Source organism: Centroberyx affinis, unplaced genomic scaffold (assembly GCF_046629955.1).
Source record: "Centroberyx affinis isolate AG114_WGS23_722 - 3 ecotype Tasmania unplaced genomic scaffold, CSIRO-AGI_Caff_v1 ptg001198l_1, whole genome shotgun sequence".
Classification (NCBI taxonomy): Eukaryota; Metazoa; Chordata; class Actinopteri; order Beryciformes; family Berycidae; genus Centroberyx; species Centroberyx affinis.
Genome location: NW_027279720.1, coordinates 757,017 through 774,021, shown reverse-complemented (window position 1 = coordinate 774,021; position 17,005 = coordinate 757,017). Strand labels below are relative to the sequence as shown.

At 40.8% G+C, this 17,005-nt stretch overlaps 1 protein-coding gene across 1 annotated transcript in view; it reads right to left on the bottom strand.

Moving 5' to 3' along the window:
- Positions 1-2,176: 2,176 nt before the first annotated feature.
- pacs2 (phosphofurin acidic cluster sorting protein 2) overlaps positions 2,177-17,005 on the bottom strand; it is a 51,855-nt gene continuing 37,026 nt past the window's right edge. Inside the window, exons 9-25 of the mRNA XM_071524447.1 lie at positions 16,809-16,960; positions 15,819-15,909; positions 15,181-15,240; positions 14,615-14,739; positions 14,060-14,192; positions 13,326-13,430; positions 12,980-13,086; positions 12,712-12,866; positions 11,996-12,106; positions 11,442-11,550; positions 10,631-10,663; positions 7,427-7,469; positions 7,224-7,266; positions 5,876-6,011; positions 4,499-4,719; positions 3,398-3,511; positions 2,177-2,309 (exon numbers count right to left, since the gene is read on the bottom strand). Of these exons, the coding sequence (XP_071380548.1) occupies positions 2,191-2,309; positions 3,398-3,511; positions 4,499-4,719; positions 5,876-6,011; positions 7,224-7,266; positions 7,427-7,469; positions 10,631-10,663; positions 11,442-11,550; positions 11,996-12,106; positions 12,712-12,866; positions 12,980-13,086; positions 13,326-13,430; positions 14,060-14,192; positions 14,615-14,739; positions 15,181-15,240; positions 15,819-15,909; positions 16,809-16,960 (1,857 nt within the window). The 3' untranslated portion in view covers positions 2,177-2,190. The remainder of the gene's footprint in view (positions 2,310-3,397; positions 3,512-4,498; positions 4,720-5,875; positions 6,012-7,223; positions 7,267-7,426; positions 7,470-10,630; positions 10,664-11,441; positions 11,551-11,995; positions 12,107-12,711; positions 12,867-12,979; positions 13,087-13,325; positions 13,431-14,059; positions 14,193-14,614; positions 14,740-15,180; positions 15,241-15,818; positions 15,910-16,808; positions 16,961-17,005) is intronic.

The window sequence follows — 17,005 nt, the reverse complement described above, 5'->3', positions numbered from 1 at the left end:
TGTATAGTAGTTTTATTACTCCCAGTTTTGGGATTACAGTGGTAGTCTTTAGGGACACTCTCGGTCTCAACAAGCCTTTCCAAGACAATATGAAAAAAAAAAAACACCTAAAATGTCTTCTTTACAAAGAAACGAATGTATGTTCAACATGAATGGGCTTTAGTCATCTTTTAATTACTTTATACCCAACTTTAGGGCCAACTGGGCAGAGCATGAGCTTTCTCCCTCACTGATGTGCAGGGCCCTTTTTGTTTTTTTTAGCAAGGTATGAATGAACAGGCCTGACTGTCGATGTTTCTATTGCAATATCAAAGCACTGTATCCAGTTACTTTGTTGTTGTCAGACCAGACTCAGCACCATGATTATAATGATCACCATTAGCAAGGGGCAGATTTATATTGATTTGTCAAAATTAAGCAATTTAGGCACTTATCAAGAAATTGGCGAAGGTTATGATGAAACTGCTATACTGAAAGAACAATTCATAAGCAAAATACTTTGTCAGTTTTTTAGTTTGATGCTAAAGAGTCAACTAAAGATGGAACAAAAATCTACTGATGCAACATGAAAGTCGTTTTTTTGAAAAGTTAACATCACATTTCTACACATTCTAGGCTAACCTTTCAGAACATTAGAATAAAATCTAAATAGTCCAATTGGGCCTGTCACACTGAGCATAAAGTGATATTTATTACACAGCACTGAAGTGATCCAGATGCACGGTTCGGATTGCATATGAACTGTTTGCGCTGCCGGTCAGCTCAGATATATGGCAGATTACAGTGTCTCTCTATGTGCCTCTGTGAACCGCAGCTAATGGTATCAGGTTCCTGGGGCAAGTTTAAAATACTAATCTATAATGGACAAACATTTAAAAGTGCTTTACATTAAGGTACCTTCAATACATTCACCTCTACATAATGAAGTCAACTATAATACCACGCAGGTAATGAGTGAGCTGCAATTGATGAGTATTCCTTTGGCAAAAGTACTGTTTGCTATTTGCAAAAGATATGGAGTGTGTTGGGAGGAGTGTGGGAGTTGAGAAATGAAGAGCTCTATTCCAAAATATCCATTTTAGAAAAAAAACATTTCCTCAAGCTCATCATTTAAAACAGAGGATCCACTCTGTAAAATTATTTGCATTTTATCCACCAAGAGCTTAAGTTACGTACTATCATTTAAAAAGTACTACAAGTTGCTTTCATTTTGTGCTATCAATCATTTTGTAAGAGTAGGTGTTTTTCACTTTTTTTTTTTTTCAAATTGTGTATCTCATTTTGGAGCGAAACTCTTCAAATATTGAGCCAGGGTGCAACTGGAGAGTTACAGAGAGAGATAAGGAGGAGAAAGTAGAGAGGAGAGAGCGGAAGAGAGTGAAACGCAGAAATAAGAGCGATGTGTCATCTACTAACAGTGCCAGGTTATTATGTAGAAGTTCAGTTCTGAATTGCATTCACATAGTATACAGTCTATTGCACATTTCAGACTTCTTCCACTGAGTGCAGAGGGTCAAAGGTCAGGGCCGTTTTTTGTTTTTTTTTTCCTTCAGGGTCGAGACGAGGCTTCTGGAGTCGGCAACAGTCACTGAAGCTGAGAATTCAAAACCGACTCTCCGTAGTTAGAAAACAAGATGATGACCTCTTCCACTTTGTTCATTATTCCAAGGGAACGGCCTTTGCTTTTTTTTTTTAATATATTCTTGATAAATTGTGCTGGCCAAGTGTTTAAAACCAACCTCACCAAATAAAAAATATCAGCGATGATAAGGGGGGGGAAGCCTGGGCACTCGTATGTTAGAAGTTAGAAGTCTTTTCTAATTATTATTTCATTAGGTTTCTGTTTGTATTTTTTTCTCAAAAGTCTATAAAACATCAGCAGGATTTTTCTTTTAAAAAGCCAAGTAAAGAAATATTCCCTGGGCAGCCTTGCCTCGAGAAGATTTTACATAAATAGAAAATTAAAAAAACACGCAAAAAAAAAAAAAAAGATAAAATCATCAGACAAACACAACAGGGTGTGGGGGTGGAGGTGGGGGGGGAAGCAGGAGCTTAAATTAAGACAGCAGAATGGAAGTGTGCAGGGACAAAGTGGGGTGTGTGGAGGGGGGTGGGGGTTAAAAGCTGTTGGCACAAGGGGGAGGAGAGGGAGGGGAGAGTTGTCCTCAGTGTTTCAGTCTCTTAGTGCCACTAGTACGGGCCTTTTGTGTGTCCGAAGATCCCTATAGGGAAGTGTTTGACGTGTGAGGACCACTGTGCCGCCAGCTGGAAAAACTTGACGTCGTTCCACTCGACGCCGTCGATCAGCACTGCGGGGGAGAAAAAAAACAAACATTACTTTACATTTATTACACTTTATTTTCAGTGCTGACACTCTTATCTTAGAGCAACAAGTCGTCCCCCACGAATGACGCAGGCCAATCAGTAACAAGACGCATCATCCCTCAAAATTTCAGCAAAATCGCACCAGGGAAATTTTCGCCCTTTAATTACAGCGTACATTTTTTTAAACATTTGAACACAGTGCCAAAATGCATCATCCCTCCAGGTTTCATCAAAACCAGTTATGTCTAAGATGTCACATTTGAGTTAATTAAATTTTTTACCTTTAATTATAGCGCACCCATTAGGCCAATTGGTGTGATTTATAAGGATAGCTGGATGAATATAGACATGTTTTTTGTGTCATTCTGACTTTAAAATGTAGGAGTTAAGGCCTTTCAAAGTTAGACCTTATTACCTTTAATTATCCATCAGGATAATCAGTGTTGTATTTTTAAACACCAGAACACAGCGCCAAAATTCATCATACCGCCAAGATTCATCAAAATGGGACCAGCGTTGTGTGAGATAACACATTTGAGTTAAAAAAAATTAATTACAGCGCCCCCATTAGGCCTTACATGACTTACCCAGACCTGCATTTATTATTTGCATGTATTTCCACTGTCACTTAACAGTTTTATATTCATGTACATTACCTATCCTGTATTCTTTTATTTTATCACCTCTTTTTTTATTACCTGTCCTGTACTTGACTTCCTTGGCATTGTTCCACCAATTGCTGCTGTGGGTGGCACCCTAATCGGGTAAACACCAGAACATGGAGCCAAAATGCATCATCCCTCCACGTTTCATCAAAATCCGACCCATGGTGAGATATCATGTTTGACGGACAGACGAACACAGCCTGATCACACAGTCCCCCCCCCCCTACCCAGCCCTCCAATTCCACTGTTTCTATTTTTGCCATCTTTTCCATGCCAGGCGCTAATAAGCAGGAAAACACAGCAGACGATACCCAAACCCAGAAAGACACGTGAGGTTCCTCTGAAAAGCGTCTGTGCTGTCAGGTGGCGAGGACACGGCTGGGCGGGATCTCCGTGGAGAACATTACCTCTCAGCATGGTCTGCTGGTGCTTGGCAGTGCAGATGAGCCGGCTGATGCCCTCGATCACTTGACTCTTCGACTCCACCTCCTTGTCTTTGCTCTTTTTTGGCAGGAACATGACTGGCAGAAGGGAATGACAGAGACACAAGCTGTGAGTGAAAAAAGAGGGGTTCAGAAACTTTCTGGTCTCAGATGCTGTAGGTATGACAAAGGACTCAGGTTTGTTATTTCAGTGCAATTTTTTGAGATCTGATCGTGGAAGATTGGGTTTTATGAGATGTTTGCTCCAGGCCTGAAATTCACTGTGATGTGTTATTTTTCTACATTTCTTCCTGACCTCTTTATATTATGGCGTGACCGGATCCAGATTATGCCAACTTTTTTCAAAGAGTATATTTTGGCATTTTGCCTTTTGGATCCAGGGTCCAAGCGTTTTGTAGCCAAACAATTTGGCTACAAAACACTTGGATTGTGCCGCACAAGCTATTCAGAGCAATTTGATGCACATTTTATGCTATTTTTGGAGCTATAAAAGATGGTCCTGTTAACTTCAATAGCTTGGGAGAATCCTCGTACATGGCATCAGAAAGAATTTTGTTCAATCTCAAAAGAAAACCACATCTCTTTGATAAATGCTGGTCTGGTTTTATGAACTACATAGGAAATATTCCACAGCCTGTTGTAGGTTGACGACGAGATATGTTTGACACATGCATGACACATGAATTTCTATGTACTAATGTGTGTAAACTTTGTGTTTATTTCACCAAATGTACCCCTTTTTTTTATTTTAATTGGGTTTTTTGGGGGGGTTTTTTCCTTTCTGACACCTTGTCTGGAGGTAAATCTTATTTGTTTTTTATATCCTTGATACTTCAAATCTGTGTTTTCTCCTGTAGACTGCTCTGTGTCTGAGAAAAAGTCAATAAATAAATTAAAAGTTTGGGAGAAGGCTAAGATGGAAATATGGGGGTTAACTCTATATTCTCTCTATTCTGGTGTGATCGGACAACAACATCGCACTGACGAGCCCAAATCCAGAGAAACATGCACGCTTCCGTCCGCTTGTACGAACACTGCCGGACCGTCACTGTCACCACAGCTCACCCTTCTTATTCTTCTCCTTGGTCACCACCGTCATGGACATGGTGGGCAGGGTCCCCCCCTCCGCGCCCCCCAGCGGCAGCCGGCTGACCTGCAGCGAGCGGAAGGTGCACTTCAGAGTGTTTTTGGAGGAGGAGTCCCGCTTCTCCATGTCTTTCTTCCTTTCCGTCGGAGCCACCCAGTAGTCCACCTGCAGCCCCATCAGCTCCACCTGGCCACCAGAGCTGCAGAAGAAGAAGGAGTCGGTGACAAGGATATCATTGAGAATTTTTCTCACACATATAAGAGTACAAGAGGCTAAATCTGAGAATGGGAGGAATGATGGTCAAAGCAATGATGGAAATGCATGGAGTATCATGTTTCTATTTCCATATATTTAAGTTACAATGAAATGAAATATGACTTTTTGACCTTGTTAGCTAATTGCCCATATCGTAATATACATCAATTTAACAATATATGCCAAAGAATGTACAATTTGTTTTATTTTCTAGTGTTTTTATAAACTAGAAAATAAATAGTTTTTTTTTTTACTTTTCCTTCCTGGAAAATGGTGTATTTTTAGTGGTTCCTTCATCACATACCAGGAGGTGTACATAAAAATTCCAACCACTAATATCACAGATTTTTTAATAATCCCCCCTCCGCCTCTCCCATCATATAAAACTGCCTTTCTCTCCCTAACTGATACTAGATACTGCTGTCCCATCAGTTTACACCATCATCCACTTTTGAACAGTCCAACATCCTGTTTCAACCGGAGATATGTCAAATTATGGAATCAAGATGCTCTCAAAATGCTATTTTATTGTGATTTGAATATCTACCACACGTTCTTCCGAATTCTAGATGTTTAATGAAAGAAAAGGAAAGTGATGTTCCGATTAAAATCTCTTTCAACTCTCTCTAGGAACACAATTTGATGATGTGGTAACACTTTACAATAAGGGTCACTAAGTTAAGGGTTAGTTAATGCTTAATTAACAGTTAACTAATGTGTAATTTACTAATGGTGTTCATGTTAACTAAGGTATTAATTTATACATTATTTAATAGTTTATAAAGATGACTATTAAATAATGTATAAATTAATACCTTAGTTAACATGAACACCATTAGTAAATGATTACCAGACACATTAGTTAACTGTTAATAACTAACCCTTAACTTTGTGACCCTTATTGTAAAGTGTTACCGATGATGTCATAGGATTGTCTTATCCTTGATCTTGACACCTCATAACTCAAAATTTATAAAACTGGGAAAAAAAAATCTTTCTTTTCAATTTCTTTTTTTTTAGGAAATATCCAAATTTTTGCAGAACAACAACCTAGAAGTCCATTTTGCTGGATTTCCGGTCTATCAGGCTTCACTTTATACCTGTAAGCGCTGAGACCGGTGTTGACGGAGGGGGAGGAGGGAGGGGTGGGCGACGCCTCTTTGAACGCAGGTGACACTTGGGGAGGAGTGGAGGAGAGCAGCAGAGAGCCCATGGGTGCTGCATCATCAGAGTCTCCTGCAGGACAAAACAGTTCCACAGTTCATCCCAAAAATCTACGTATCAATTTTAGTCAAAGAAAAACGTTGCCTGATGTTCATTGCTCATCATTTAAACAATAAAGATGATTATCTCTTCTAAAACTCTACCATGTTGGAGGTTAAGGGATTAAGGTGGATCGTAACTTCAATAATATTCAAAGAGTTTTACTTTCACACCAGCAGTCACTGTATAAGATTTGCAAATCATAATCTTTTCATAAATTCAGGAAATGGGATGCTAATTGGTTCAGTCGACTACAGCACTTACCGTGTACTTGTAACTATAAATAAGGTAAAAATTATATTTTCGTAAGGTTAAATACTTATGTTTAAGTATTGTTTGTAGAGTTAAAGCTGCAGTAGCCAAGATTTTTATGTAAAAATACACCTGTCTAATCCACCTAAAGCAGTGGTTCTCAACATGGGGTCCGGGGACCACCAGGGGTCCTTGAGGGGGTTCATTGTAATTTCATTTACAAGAAGTTACCTCAATTAGAGAATGTAGAAGAATGATTAGTTTAATTGTTATCCCTCAATACAGATGGGAATTCTGGACAAAATCATATCTAACAATAAAAAATATTCTCAAATTTGGGTCTGAGAGACAAAATGTAATCAAATGGGGGTCCGTGGCCCTATTGTGGACTAAATTAGGGGTCTTTGATATGAAAAAGTTTGAGAATCACTGACCTAAAGCACAAAGTGGGGGGACAGCATCCCATGCTCCCTACTTAAGACCCCTGTTCTGGTGTCAGGTATGGACACTGCTTCACCCATAGAAAGTGATGAATCGAAACTTAAGAGTGAAATCCAAACTGTCTCCTAAACAGCAGTGAGCGGCGCCTCGTACAGAGAAAGCTGGACTCACCAACGTTAGATCTTTTGCCTTTCTCGTTCTTTCTTGATATAAAGCATCACAGACTGGCCGGATTGGTGAACATGAGTGTGCTTTGTGCAGTTTACTGACGTCATGTTAGAGGATTTCTGGGTGTTGAAGTGCATATTTTCAAACAGTTACTCCTCACTGCTATTTGGAGCTGCCAATGTGCAAAGTTGGCTAGTGCAGCTTTAAGACTCTCTGGGGTAGACTGACATGGAATGCAAATTATGCAAAAACAACTATTTCAGAAATTATAATTTTTTCCTTAAAATTTCAACCACCCATGTACAAGCCAAACTGATTCCTTGCCTGACGTTGCAGATGTCTGCTCCACGATGCCAACTTTCACCATCTGGAAAATTCAAAGCAGAGGGTAAAGGATTATCACCACAAGAAATCAGGCAATTCAAACTGTTATGTCAAACGCAAAGACAAAAGAAAATCAGGACCGAGATGAAACCAACGTACAGTGACCATTAAGGGTTAAGTCAGGGAAAGAACTGGTTCCTTACCCCAATGAAAGGGATGAATTTCTGACATGAGTCCTCATCGGGGCTGTGGAGTGGCAGTGGAGCCCAAACAGAGAGGAGGCAAGAAAACAATAAACATGTCTTGATAAAAAAGAAAGCTATTCTACATGTTGGTACAGGTAAAAAAATCAAAATCTAGACTAAAGGGACTATCTCCCAGAAGCATTTCCAAATCTACTAGTTTCTGTGAATAGCAAAAGATTGTAATTCAGAGAAACTATGGTTAGTAACATTGAGATCTACGGTTAGTAACTTGGCTATTTCATTGATTTCCAATGCTTGACATCTGGAAGTAGTTTTTCATTGCATCGAAAGAATGCAGAGTTATAACGACTAAAACATGGTCAACAGAGCATGCCAGGCTTTCACTGAAATCCACCACTAAAGAGAGTCATATCCCAACTGGGAGCTTCAGATTGTAGCTGGAGAAGCAGGGAGCAAAAACATGCAAGCTATCGGCCGGGTTCCTGGCCTCCACCAAAGCCATCCCACCATTGCAGAGAGGCCGTCTACCAAACAAGTCAGAATGAACGGCATTCAGGAGGCAGCAAGTCCATAAGAGGAACAGCTCAACTGCTTATAAAGTAGAAGAAGTAGATGATGAGACAAAGCAGCGGGAAGGAAGAGCAGCAACCTAGATCCCAAACCCCCTGAGGGTCAATGCACTACCTGTGAGCGGTAGTGCATCGCTACACCTATAAGCCGTTTTCCGAACTATTTTCCTGATGCCGACCAGAAAAATAGCCTGAATGGAAGGGACTATTTCTAGGTTTTTCTACACATTTGATGACGTAAAAGGTTGTTGCTCTTGCCTTGAAGAAACCTGCCATCGCCCCCCCAGGGAAGAAACAGAGAGACTACACAGGAAGGGGAGAAAGAAAGAAAGAGAGAGAAGACAGTCTATAGTAGGTACAGTATGCAGTTTTTTTTTCCAGCACAACACAATCCCTGCTGAAATCAGTTTCAGAGCAGCCAGAGAGAGAAAGCCAAATGTCTGCCTGGTATGTAAGTGACGTATGTTCATCATCATCATCGCCTTGCAAGGATGGATAATGGGAAAAACACATGACTTTTGTCTACATGTTAGATTAATATTTGCTTAAATGTGAGATGTAGTCAGATAGAACATGTACATGCATATCAATCCATGTAAATGGACAGTAGAACTATGGACATTACACATGCACTTTTCAGACAGGATATATCTAACTGAATCTGTCAACAGTAGTTTCTAGACAGTATTACTATTATCTTTATTCTTATGTACATTTGTATTGTTGTGCAATACAAAATGCGTAATAAAATTGATATTACATAGTTCTGTGCCATTTCTTTCTGGGCCTTAATGGAGCTAGCAATGCAAGCTTTCCCTTTGTTATAGTCAATAGTTAATGTTTTGTTCCTTCCATTTTACAGCACTTTGGTAGTTTCAGTCAGTTTTTACCAGAGGTGTGACCAAGTCAGCTTTGCTCATGTCTCAAGTAAGTCTCAAGTCTTGAGGCACAGGTATGAAGTCAAGTCTCAAGTCTAAATTTAGAACACCAAGTCAAGTCAGAACAAATCAAGTTTGATTTCTATAATCAGTTTCAACTTCAATAAATTCAATCATTCCATACAAATTCAGAAAATAGAATTTAAATTCAGTCGTCTGGTGGAACAAATCTCATCACTTTCATATCTAAGTCATTTACACAAACACAAGATCTCAAGTCAAGACTTTAGAAACCTTTTCAAGTCATCAAAGTACAAGTCAAGTCAAGTCTCAAGCAATTAAAATTGTGAGTCCCCACCTCTGTTATTACTTTTTTTTTTTTTTTAAATGAGAGTGGAAACAGGCCCAGTAGTACTGAATATGCTAAACCCCATCCTGATTGGTAGCAGACACTGATTGGATTGAACTGACCTGTGATTTAGGTACTTAGTTCCCTCTTTCATTGTATCACTGAAGCTGGTCTCTTGTCCAAAACATTTGTTGTACTGACACTTTGAGCTTTGACATTAAACAGATGTGTGTCTCACATAAGAAAACCCTCATCCTCATGTTACTGATGGCGTGCGGGTTTCCTACACTTTACTACACAATAGCAGACAGACATGGATGGCCCAAAGCACATGGAGATCATGGACAGGACACAGCAAGGAGGACGAAACAGGAGAAAGGGTCCAGAGGAGGGAGGACAGAGCTGACTGCAGCTGGCCTCCTGCCACTTTATCAGCCAGGACTCTCATATCTTATCAATGAGGAGTGTCTTGTGTAAAAACTGAGAACTGTATCTTTCATCTTTGTTCAAGAAATTCTTTCACAGCTGCCAGGAATAATAAATCTTGAGAGACGGCTCGATTTATGAAATATCCACGGGATTTTAGACTGAGTGTGGAAACACACCACAGGTTGTTTTTTACCAGATTTAGCTGCTGCTGTTGATGCTGCCATGCACAAATTGAGAACATATGGGGAAAAACTTCCAATAAAATGTCCAGTTGGAGTTGTTTGATCTTGAACACCTGCCTAGGATTGGAGCTTTGGTGTTTAAAGCTGTGTGAGATAACTTTGCAGCTACTTTGAAAGGCAACTGTTTGAAAAATTTGAACTTCAATACCCAGAAATCCTTAACCTGCACACAACACGCTCATGTCTACCAACCTAGACAGTCTGTGATGCTTTATATCAAAGGAAACCAAAGAGACGAGAGAGGAAAAGATCTAATGTTGGTGAGCTCTCACTTGCTGCTGTTAAGGAGAATTTTTTTCTATTTCACACCTAAGTTTGAATTCCTCCCTGTGGGTGGAGAAGTGTCCTTAAGTGACACCAGAATTCTCTACTGCAGCCCCACTTTGTGATTTAGGCTGATAAGACAGGTGTGTCTTTACATAAATATCTTGACTAGAGTAGATTTAATTAATTCAAGAAACCTTATAGTGTGATTCTGATCTTAGAGCAACAAATAACCGAGAGAGCGGTGACCTGGGTGACAGAGTTACATCTTATCTAGAAAGTTTATGGCTGAGGCTGTTAATGGAGAAAACCTTCTGTGTGTGTGAGTGTGTGTGTGTGTGTGTTACTAGGCAGCTGTTAAAGTGGCAAGCTCCAGCTCAGGCTGCGAAGGTCGAGGGGAAATGGTTTCAACACAGAAAGCGCATGAATCACCGGGCGAAGTGTGAAACAGACTCAAGCGACCACAATACCTTACTGCAAAATCAAAATGAAAGCTCTTTTTCCTTCAAAGAAAGAAAAGAAAAAATAAACAAAAGGAAAACATGTTATTCACACACGCACACACACTGATGGAAAGACAGTGATGTTTAGAAGACAGACTCCCACACGTCAGATACCCCAGTCCCACAAAAAACACACAACCTCCACAACATTAGTGAGGAGAAACTTTCACCTGGACGGTTTTTCACAAGGGAATTAAAACACACAGGTGGAAAACATAAAGATTTCAGACCAAACTCATCCTTTAAAGCGAGGTTTGTTACAATAATTTCAGTTTTATGAGCATCTAACCTTACGAGGGTTGCAACAAATTTGATTTTATTTTGGTTTCATTAGTCTGAAAATATGAATGCAAGACTGATTTTTTTTCTGTGCTCTTTGTTGGCTTTTTCAAGAAGTAATTTTGCTTGAATTTGTCAATTACAGCCAGCTCATGTAAAAGCAGCCGGTGTAACATGTTGACTGTTTATGGAGTCATGTTAAGGTGAACATGCAGAAAAACTGGGAAGAAATTTGAAAATCGGTTTGTAGCAGAGAAAAAATACGATCTTATCTTTTACTCAGTGTGTTCAATCCCCTTTTGAAAAACAGGTGAAAGCTCTGCATTAGCTCCGCATTTGTTAGATGAAACCTTAAGATTAAACTAAATTCAGCCGTTTCCATGGTAGTTCATATTTTAACACATTTTAAGTCCCACTCCTGTGCAACTGATAATAACGATCAGTGTGAAATACTTTCATGTCTGCACCAAATGAGGCAGAAGTCCTGAAGTAAACTCACCTCTTCTGTTTATAGGTGAGCATGGCCTCTGCGATGGGGAGCTGGTGAGCTCCGTTGGCCCCCACCATGTACTGTGTTACCCTCGACACCACGTCTGGGTTCTCCTGGACTGCACAGGACAGAGGAATTATGATTCTTTGGGGGGGGTTTTTTAAGATTATTTTTGGGGCATTTTTTGCCTTTATTAGAAAGTTCAGATAGAAGTTTAGAGAGACAGGAAAGACTGGGAGAGAGAGAGGGGGATGACATGCGAAGGTCCTGGGCCGGATTCGAACACAGAATGTAATTACTATTATTCTTCGAGTATTATTGTCTGTGTAGCTGCATATATAGTCAGTGACTTATATAATCGAGGTAGAGTTGCCTCATATTCTTCTTTCAATCTTAAATCTAAATTCGCCTGCAGCAAAAATGACCAGTTTTCCTCGACTTTCCCACTACTTTAGCCGCTGATTGTAGATGCTCTATAATGACTCTCTTTTAAACTACAGATAAATGTGTGTGTGTGATACAGCTAAGTATGTATGCTGTGTAAATACAATATAATAACCTACCAACGACAGGGGCCTCCGGCTTGTGAAACAGATCCCTCCAAGCAGCATCTTGGAATAAACTGTTGTATCGATAGTCAATAGTGCCGAGATATTTGGAGACTGGATGGGCTCCTGAATGCAATCAAAGTTAGACACATTCAAGATCTGAGAAGGTGTGGCATTAAAGGCTTTAACATCAATAAATCATGACCACGTTCATTTTGAGACATTAGTATCAATACCGTAAACAAATGAGACTATTGCTTAGACTGGCAGCCTCTACCAACTCTACTCTACTCTGCATTATTTTTGTATGACACCGGGTCGTTATTTTGAGAGAAATCTGCTGGATTGCTTTATGGCACAAAACAAGAAGAGGATACTGTTCTTCCAGAGCAAACAGGGCTTCAGAGCTTTTTTTTGCAATGGCAGATGGTGGAAAGAGTGAAAGGCCGATGGAAAAATCACTTCCAACATGTTTATCCTCTTCAGTGAAGCCAGGGAGGGGGAGAGGGGACAGGAAGCAACAGGGATTATGGGAAATGTAGTCTTAATTTTGAGAAACACTAGCACCAATGATACCACTGGTGTGAGATAGAGGCGACCAATTGTCTCAACCATGGTCTCATTTGTTTACGATAATTATACCAAGGTATCACACTTCATCTGACAATGATACATGGATGTTTAAAAATGAACATACATAACAGCAGCATTAACCCCAGGCTGTCACTAACCTAGAGGGATGATAAGGAACCTCATGTAGCCCAGCCAGTCAGGTGTCTTGTGGGAAAGGTGGTCCACAAAAAGCCTCAGGACGGCACTGAGGTAGTGCTGCGCCCCGGCCACCGCTATCTTTATGGGGATGGGCGTCTGGGAGTTACAGTTACAACTAGGGGAGAAAACAAGGAGACAACTTACAGAGTGTCACAGACGGAGACTTCTCACAGTAAACTCTACATATTCAGCAGAGAAACAAAAGCAGCATGTGAGAGGCAGACTTACAATCTCTGGATGCGCGAGACGATGGTGTTGAACGCAGCCTGGATGTCGGCTGTAGTGCAGGTGCAGACCACCGGCAGATGGTGGTTTTGCAGGATATCTGAAAGATACTGAGAGGAAGAGAAAAGAAAGGATGGATGAGCTGGAAAATTGAGTAGAACAAAAACAACTGAAGAGAATGAATCAATTCTTAAGAGTCTGTGTCACTTTTTTCAAATGGTGGATGTCTCATTTTGGATAAAAACTCTGATACTCTGATCCCTTCAAAGGAGTTTTGAAAGGCAGGCGTTAAAGAAGGAAAAGGTGTGGAGAGCGGGAGATATTTCAGGATCCTGCTGGTTTTTCCTACCTGGCCCTGCCAGTCTGACGTGTTGATGAGGATGATGCTGTCAGGAAGGTGGTCGTCAGACACCAGGATGTGGTTTAGCTGGTCGTACACAGTCTTCCTTGGGATCTGGTGAGGTAAAATAAAATAAAAACATAGGGAATGTGGGCTCTGATAAGGTTTGATTTGGATCTCCTCAGTGCTGTGACTGACTTCATGGTCCTGTGTAGCTCAGTGGGTAGAGCAAGGCACTAACGCTGCCATGGTTACTGTAAGATGCTTTGGATAAAAGTGTCCTACAGTTAATCTTCCAAGACTCCGGGAAGTAAAAACTTGAAATGACTCAATTATTTTGCCATAAATTAAGATCTATAATCCAAACATTATGGTTTGTAAAGAGGCAAAAGTTAGGGCTTCAAGTTAAAGGAACAAAGCAGGTAAGATGTCATTTCCAACACAGTATAAACCCACAGCCCATCTCAACAGCACTCTGATCTATAGACTTCATCTGGACCGGTTTCCCAAAGTACTCATACCCTCAAGCAGTTCTCTTCCTCACCTTGGTTCACATTTTAAAAGTTCACAGACGTTAAAGTTTAGTGTCAGTGAAATCCATTTGGTGGTATACAAACTGTGCAAACAACTGTGTAGTCATTACTGCGTTGTAGCTCTGTGGCAGAGATTTATTAAGCAGCACAGAACAGCTTAAGTGCAATATTTTTGGTATTGCGGTTTGGGCTGCAGTTCTCTCCTCCTACCTGTAGGTGGCAGCGTGTGTCCAGGGAGCGCTCGTTGTCCAGGCTGTTGGCCCTCTCGTTCTGCGGCCTGCTGGGCTGCCGCTCCTTCAGCGACGTGCTCCGGCCTCGCCTTCCAGCCAGTTTAGGTTCCTGCCTGAAACGACGGCAGAGGAGGAAGTGAGATGGAGGACTGGACTGTTACAAGTAGAGCCAGTGATGTAGTTCATAATAAGGGAAATATCCACCAATATCAACAAAATCAATTACATTTTCAGGGAGACACTAGCCCTAATTTATACTTTTTCCCCTTAAAAAGACCCTATCCTCATGTAACTTACAGCATTCTGATACTTCTTATCATGATGAAGACTATAAATGTACATCATAAAGATTTGTCAGCCTAAAAAATGTGAGTAAACTCTATTCTGCAAATAACAGTGGGTAAACTGAGTATTGGTGGGTTTACCCTCCACTACATCCCCATATAGAGGAGAACAGAAGGCATCAGTGGGAGAGTGGACTGAACCTAATGCTTTGACGAAATGGTAATATCGATTATATATGTTTTAGTTTTACCTATTGGATGAAATGATGAGGGACTCGGTCTTGGTCATCTTGCCGCTCGGGGGCAGCCGCTCTAAAAACGTGTCCATGTTGTCCATCTCCAGCTCTGTGGTGGGAGTCACCGCCTCCGGCTGCTCCTGGGGGAAAACACACAGAGAGAAAACAGGATCAGGATTCAGCAGTTAAGAGCTGACAATAATATATATTTTTAGACATTTTCCATTTCAGACTGCCATTCTTTTACAGACTGTAATGTCTTGACTTGGACTTCAGTTGGTATTCAGTAGAATTTATCCTGATTGTGGCTGAGTATTATGAGCGTAAACTTGACCATTACAAGCTGCAATTTATTCTTCACAACAGTAAAATATCACAATATGTGAAGTGACCGTGGATCTACAACTACACAGAATGTGTTGTCATGTGTAGGGGAACAGGACAAACGTTTTTGTGCAATTCTTGAACTTTTAAACTTGGAAGTGATCACATTTTCCATGCTTTTACGCAAATTCTCGACCTGTATCAAAACCTGTGTTTGCACATACAGATGTCAGGCAGCTTGAGGAGTTAATACTCACAAAGGAGACATTATCAGAGGCGTTGTCGGCCCCACCGCACTTGGCTTTGTCTGGGTCAATCTGGAGCGAGAGCGGTGAAAGAAATAATAAACATTATGTGGTTTTGGTGGTGTTAAGGAACTTTTTATTTCACAGAAAATAAAGCATTGTACTGCGAAACATTGTGCAAAGGACACTTGGTTCAATAGAAACCCTACAGGTTGGTAAACAAACTTGTGAGCAGAATATCTCTAGTTTAAACCTGCAGACTGATGGGAAAATGTGAGTGGGGGAAGTGAACGAGTTCTGCTCTCGTTTTCTTCAATAATTGATGTCAGTGTGCCCTTAAGCAAGACAATTAACGGCCCTCTGCTCCGGTGGAGGTGCTCAGCGGCTTTCAGTGCAATACTGTGGTTATGCTGGTCGGCCCAGAGCTGTTTTGCTCTGTTCTTAGTAACCTTGTTTGTTTAAATAAGAGTAAAAGAAGCAGGGATCTGAAGCAGGGATGTGACCAGGAACCAGCAAGTAAATCTAATTTGAAATGGATAGGAGTTGCATGTCCAGAAACATGCTGAAGAAAAAAGTCATCCCTGCTGGAGTTAAATAGTATAATATATTATATTTATTACAGTGTAATTCACTGTAGAGTTCAGTCTCACCGGGCTGGGCGGCTCCCTGTGGCTCCGGCTGCTGTGGATGCTGCCGATCTCGGTTTGGGAGCTGGAGAGGGAGAGGCCCTCGAAATATGGCCTGGAACAGAGACAAATGATTTAAATAGAAACAAAAGCACCAAAGGCGACTCAAACCACCTTTATTTCACTAGTGACTTTTAGTGACTGATATGGGGACACAGTATATGCTGCGTTATATATGTTGGCATCCCATTCACACTCTGAGTTGTTCACTATTCCTTCCCAAAAGCAAGCCAGGCATCCTAAACTCTAACATCATCAATCTTTGATTTTAGGCCTTGATAGGACCGGCATTTATATCATAGTCCAGTTTTGAAATGGATCACTGCCTTTTAATCTGCATTTTATATGTAAGCTTGTATCTGCAGTTTCTATATAAGCAAAGTTTTCCGTCACTGTGCATTGTATACTAATAAAAGCAAAAAATGTGTTAAAAAAAAACAACCTAAAAAGTGGTGTGAAAGCCAGGGTTAACCAGTTTGCAGATATATTCTTTTTATTCTATTCATTCTTTTCATTCTATTCATTTCAATAACAATCAGATATCGGCCAGCCAGCGTTGCCTACTGCTGATATGACGGAGGTGAGGATTTTATTAAACAGCGTCAAGGGTCTGTAAAACCTGCAATGAAATCTGCCTCATCCTGCCTGAAGGATCTGCTAACCACCTTCAAGAATTTCATTAGTCTGGCTTTCAGTGGAGAGTTTTATCGTCCCATGATCTAATTGTTGTTTCAGAGGCTTTTCTAGCTTGGAAAGAATAAAATTCTTGGGGGAAACACTGAATCCTTATATAATATTTTGGCATGAAAATGGTCACATTTTCGGAATATCAGCACAAAATATCGTCTATCAGCAGCTTCAATCCAAAAAACATCAGTATCGGCCTACAAAAAATCCCCATATCAGTCGAACCCTGAGCTACCAGGTGCTTCAGCAACACAGACGCCGCCTCACTTGAGTTTGGGTTTTGGTGTGCTGAGGACGCTGTCATCGTCGTCCAGCTCCGGCCCGCTGTCGCTGGGGTTCTCAAAGTCCAGACTCTCCAGGTCCAGGTCCTCCTCCACCTCAGGAGCCGGCTCCGCAGGGTCCTGCTCCGAGTCCAGCACCTTCACACACACACACACACACACACACACACAAATCGTTAGAGG